The following is a 6,000-nucleotide window of genomic DNA, read 5'->3' on the forward strand; positions in this document are numbered from 1 at the left end:
TTGACAAGCCTAGAAATAATTAACCATACCAAGTAAATCTATTCTCATAAAATGAAGATATTTTATTCCACAGTGAAACTCATCACAAAAATAAACACTCTAACTTAACTGAAAAACTTTTAATGATATACAATGAATCTTTGAAAGTTCTGTAAGACAAACTTTAAAAACCAAATAGAATACAAACCTTGATAAGAAAAATATAATGAGGTACCTTCCTCCTCCATCCCCAGTATAAATTTCCAAGCACACTCAAGTCGCAGGGCATGGTTTACGGTTTTGTTTTGCTTGCAACACTTGTGAGTCAAAATCAAAACTGGTTAAATTATTCATTTAAGGTACATTCTTTTCTTTTAAGGTCGAATGCAAGCATGAGATAGAGACTTCTGATATGTCCTAATCTACACAGAAAATAAAACACTTTCCAAGGAGAAAACGCCCACACAATTACTCCCAACAGTCAACCAATGCTGAGAAATGCATGAGAGCAAAGTTTGCCCAGTGTTTACCACGAAAGCTACCCCATCTACCTGTTCTAAAAGTGCCCTGTTGAATTCTCTAAGCAGCCAGTTAAGTTGTTTCCAGGGAAGAAATTGCACTCTTTCACACCGGGACCCTTAGCAACTAACTAGACGCGGCGGCTTTTCTTTCTCTGAGAATTTCTCTCTTTGAAGGATATGGGCCCGAAATTGGTTTTTGTTTTTGCTTTTTATTTTCCTTTTATTATGCCAAGACCGTGCACTGACAAGAGGGTGAATACTAACAGACCCAACTGGCCACGTTTTTGATCGTGTTTCTAGAACTTTGAGGAAAAAAGGGGGAAATAGTGAAGGACTTATGAGCGTCATTTCTGAAAATGGCTAATGCAATTGGATTTAAGTTTGGAAACATTAGTACTTGGAATATCAGAAAGATTTGAATGAGGGATTTAGACATTTGGGTGGTGGTGGGGGGAGTGTAGGGGAATCTCGAAGGGCACCAATTAGCACCCAGAAGCGCAACAAAGATTCCTGGACTTCGGTGGAACATTTCACAAGAGGACAGCCCCCAGGAGGGCTCCAGATGTAGGACAGTCCCTCCTATAGAACTGAACCGAGCTCTTTTAGAAGCCCTCGGAGTGTTCCCTTGGGCGGGATTGCCTAGATCCCCAAAACGCTAACTGCTGCTCTGTGCCCTTTGTCAAAAGTAGGCAATTTTAGGAGAAACTTACCGCATGTCCCCATAAGGTCCAGAGTAGTTCTCCATCCAAGGTCCCATCTCACTTTTGACGCAGCTGGAACTGGGATAGGGTACTCTGTTCACCACTCCAGTGGGGTACCACACTTCGGAGGCAGAGAAGTCACCCTCCTGACTCACCAGCCCCTGAGGGGGATGAGTGTAGCCATAGGGAACTACAGGCCCTGCCTCGCTCGGGCTGCTACTGCCACCCCCGCCGCCTGGCCCATATAATTGACCTTCTTCAGTTGTGAAGAGAGTGTGCCAGGAAGAAGAGGCGGTGGCTGGGGGCGATCCGGTGCTGGGCCCGACTGCACTCCCTCCGTGCAGGCTAGCCAAGTCTCCATAGCGGCATTGCGCCGCGGCCGCAGCAGCCCAGGCGCTGCCATAGTCCAGAGGGTTCTCCAGCTTGATGCGGGCGTGTGGATGGGTCGGGGGCTGGGGGTGCGGGGGCCCGGTCAGAGCCAGTGGAAAGTTGTAGTAGTCGCGATTCTGGTATGCTGCTGCCTCATCCACCACTCCGGATTTATACAGAGACAGAGTGGACGGGATCTCAAGTGTCCCAGAACTACCTGCTTCACCGCTGCCAGAACAGACCAAGCTCTCGCTTTCCAGCCCTCTGGCGTAACCTCCCTTGAAAGAGGAATACTCAGCAGTCTCTTCAGTGCCTTTGCCCGGGCCCTCGTCCAGGGGAAGACCTTTGCATTCGGCCAGTGGCGCACAAGGAGCAGGACGCACCACCGCGGGTGGACCTCCCAGGAGCGACGCGTACATGCAATCTCCCCGAAGCTGTTCCCCGGGACTCAGATGTTCCAATGCTTCCACACCCAGTCCCATGGACACAGACACTGCTTTACACAACTCCTTGGCACTGTCAGATATGGTCGAATTGCCCCCTAGGTAACTATCCTTGGAGGAAGAGGGAACCCCAGTGGCCTCCTTTGCTCTCACACTGGTGCCACTGCCTTCAGATATTACCTCCTGCTGCTGTTGCTGGTGCTGGTGCTGCTGCTGCTGCTGAAGAAGTTGCATGGTGCCGGCGTCGCTCAGGATGTCTTTAATGCCCGCGGAGCAGCTGCTTAAGCCTGGGAAAGTGGGGCCCAGCAGGGACAACGTGGATGGGGCAGCTGAGTCATCCTCATCTGGAGGAGCTGGTGGCTGCTGCAGCAGCCCCTTGCCAGGAGCTGTAGCAGTCCCAGGCTCTGGGAGGCAGCCGCTCTCAGGGTGGCCCTCGGAGGCTGAGTGCTGCTGTGAAGGTTGCTGTTCTTCCTCCAGGGCCAGGTAGCCTGTGGGGCCTCTGATGTGGGCTTGGGGAGAGCCATCCTGGCCAAGCTGTTGCCGCCTCCGCTGCTGGGGGCTAGTTTCTTGCTGCTGCTGCAAACAGGCACCGGGAGGTGCTGTGCTTGCGGCTTCAGGGTGCCTGGGGCCCGGGTTCTGGATAGCTTCGCGCACGTTCTGGAACAGATTCTGGAAAGCTCCTCGATAGGTTTTAGATGGGGGCCGTGGGTAGACCCTTCCCGGTCCTAACTGCACCTCCATCCTTGAGCTTGCCTGTATCTTCCACTGAATTCCCTTATCCTGCCTCCTTGTTTCTTGCTCTAAAGAGTTCAACTGACTGATGATGTAGTAGCTGCAGCTAGCTGCCCACCTGCGGGAAGCTCCAGGGAAGAAAACTTGCAGGAGGAAAAAAAAAGCGCACAGATAGTCTCAAAGTATCTTGTAAAGCAAGGCAAGCGCTAGACAGGATCTGCCCAGCTAGTTCCACAGTCTGTCCCTAAATACTTGAAGAACAGATTAAAAGATGTTCAAAGCTTGACGAGAGGAAAGGAAAATCCTCTCCTTGCAGATTCAGTGTCCACTGAAGCAGGTGCAAATAAGATTTGGCCTCTTTTCTTTTTGGCTTCTTTTAGCTTTTGTTTTGCTTTCGACTACTGAAGCCCTGATTGCCTTTTCATCTTTTGATTTTTAGCTCCCAACACAGGGTAAGGGGCTGGCAGGAGGAGGTGCAGGGAGAGAACCTGGAATCCGGGGTTCTCCGGGAGTGCTGTTGCTCCTCAGTCTCTGTGCTCCCAAAAGCCTTCCTTGCAACAAGCTCGCCTGCTCTCAGCCAAAGGGAGTTACCTCTGTGCAAACTGGCTGGCAGAGCTGGGGGTGTAGGGGAGAGGGTTGGCCAGGAAGCCTGCCTAGTCAGCTCCTGGAGAGGGGACCCAGGAGGGGGTAGGGGGTAGAGGGGAGGAGGAAAAGGCAGCAGTAGTCCTACCCGACACTTTCTTCACTTCCTCTGAGTCCCCCGCAGCTTTTACAAACTTCACCGAAGAGGAAAGGGCAGCAGTGGGGCGGCGGCTTCGAAGCCGCCGCGCTGCAACAGGCGTCGGCCGTCAGTGAGCTGGGGCTGGTGTGGTGTGTCTCTTCAGCTTCCGTATGGCACTGGAGTGTCTAGCTCAGTCTTTTCCCGTCTGATGCCCTCTCAGCCTCCAGGTTAGCTCCGGACCCTCCGGTTCTCCCAGCAGGCTGGCTCCCAGGGACTCTGAGGGGGCGCTGAGAGGTGGAAAGCGAACGCAACAGTTTGTGAGTCGGTCCCGCCCCCGCGGGCCGGCCTCCCTATCTTCCCACCTCCTTTCTCTCTCCCCTCCCCTCCCCTTTCCTTTCTCCCCTCCTCTCACCGCAAGCCAGCGCAGGGTGGCTTTAAAGTACGAAGTGCTTGTGTAGTATGGGTGAAGGCGGGAGTGACTCGCTGTAGCCTCCAAAGACCCTCCTTCCCCAAATACCCTTGTTTTTCGGGAGTCAGGTTTTGGGCTTCAGACTAGAAGCTTTAACTTGGAGTGATTTTTAACAGACAAGTCTACCGACTCTGTAGAAGGCTAGCACAGGCCGGATTTCATTCCTTCCTAAACCCAATCCCAAAACAGATTCTTGTAGTTGGGAGAAGGAGGAAGGGGCACTAGAAGTACCAGCTACCAGTAGCAGTTAGGGGTTCTTTCCAGGCGCTACCCAGACAAGCAGAAGGGGGAGTCCCAACAAATTACAGAACAAAAGGCAGCCAAGCTAACACTTGCTGAAACCTTTGAGACTCCCCAGTAAGGTAGATAGGAATTCTTGACACTATGCCATTTGCTCTGGGAACTCTGGGCCTAAGGAACCAAAGGTCATTTCTGGTTCATTTACTGCCCTTCTTCCTATTGGGAATTGCCTGTAACTGACGCTGTTCACTTCTCTTCTCCAAACTTGCAAAGGCAAAGCAAAACAAAATGAAAATCATTCAGACAAGTGTGCAAACCCAAATGTCAGAAACACTTGCCCTGCACAAATGCACCTTTGGATTTGTCCAAAGTTTTGTTTGTATAAAGATGCCTTGAGATTTCCAAATTGTTTGCTCCTGAATACCATCCTACATAGAGAAATTGCTACGGAGGGTTGATAGACAGGCGGAAGTGAAGGTGATGAACACTCCAAATGTACGGGCAAGTGAGCAATAGAAAGGTAGAGGGTAGACCTACACAGGTTTTCTTATAGACCGGCTGTAGATCCAACCCCCTTTCCTTTGAAAATAGCGTCTAACTCTGGATCTGGACAAGGTCTCTGTCCCAGAAGGCACAGGCAGTTTTTTTTTTTTTTTTGAAACATTGTAATTGGCTTTTTTTTTATTTTTGAGTTTTGTTTGTTAAGATTTTATCTCTCTTTGGAGACAGTTTTGTTTGTTTGATTAACAACAGAAAAGTCTTGAACTCATGATCCTTCTGATCCAGCTTCCCAAATCGTGGGGCTGGTGGACACCACAATCCCACTTGATATTTCCACATATATAAGGTTGTAGGGTGAGGGTAAGGCGCTATCCTTTGTACTGAGAGATTCCTCTTGGCCAGATGAGTTAATTCAAACCTCAGCAGGGAAAAGAAGGGTAGATGATCAACTCCATGGCCCCTGTGAACAAGTGAGGCAAGGGCACTGTCAGACCTTTTCTACGAACAGAATGGAAAGCCGCTCTCCATTCTTTTGCTGCATTAGCTGTACTCTCAGCAGCCCCACAGCTCTTGAGAAATAGTCGAAATAGTCGTAAAGTAATCTCTTAGGACAAAATGACCTGGGAGTGCTTCCACCGTCCCAGGTGAAAAATTATCTGCTGAGATTGTACCAGTTGAGGCCTTGTTGCCCGTACTGTATTGTTTTTTCTTTCTTACTCTCATAAATCACTCCTTAAGGCAAAAATCAAAGTTGTTAAAAATTTGTCAAACTGAAAAATGGCTCATTTTCAGTCGTGTACTGCGCTGAAATGCACAGGTATTTTGAAGACTTTATTTGGATAGTCATGACAATTTCATATCTACCAAAGATTTTTCACTATTTTAACTACAGGGAATTGAATCAACTGGCAAAATGATAGAATGAAATAAACATGGGTCTCAGAGCCAAGAGAACTCTTTGTTTACAGATTGACAGTGAAAGAGGCCACTAATCATACAACTGAACGTTCACAAAAGAAAAGAGGGACGTTTGTAGAAAAGAGGCCAGAAAAAGTAATGTGAGAAAAACTTACCTTCCAGTAAGTGAATGAGCAACAAACATTCGAACCCAGGAATGAAATAGTCTGAAGTTTATGTTGCTTCCACAGCATCGAAGTTGTCTTTACAGATTTCCTCACAGAAAATTGAAGCTAAAATATCTCCCCTCAGAAGGCTGTGTGAGAGTGAAAAGAGATACATTGTGTTGCAAATAGGGAAGAATTCTGAAAGTTTGAAAGATGTCCTTTTACACACACACACACACACACACACACACACTTATGGC

At 48.8% G+C, this 6,000-nt stretch overlaps 1 protein-coding gene across 2 annotated transcripts in view; it reads right to left on the reverse strand.

Moving 5' to 3' along the window:
- The window catches only part of LOC121445592 (androgen receptor-like), a 110,242-nt gene extending 107,405 nt beyond the window's left edge, over positions 1–2,837 (reverse strand). For both annotated transcript variants that reach the window (XM_041647739.1, XM_041647738.1), the window contains exon 1: positions 1,211–2,837. In XM_041647739.1, coding sequence (XP_041503673.1) covers positions 1,211–2,754 — 1,544 coding nt within the window. In that variant the 5' untranslated portion in view covers positions 2,755–2,837. The remainder of the gene's footprint in view (positions 1–1,210) is intronic.
- Positions 2,838–6,000: the final 3,163 nt, after the last annotated feature.

This window comes from Microtus oregoni, unplaced genomic scaffold (assembly GCF_018167655.1).
Source record: "Microtus oregoni isolate MIOR12 unplaced genomic scaffold, Mior012 000218F_ref0000313, whole genome shotgun sequence".
In the NCBI taxonomy this organism is placed as follows: domain Eukaryota; kingdom Metazoa; phylum Chordata; class Mammalia; order Rodentia; family Cricetidae; genus Microtus; species Microtus oregoni.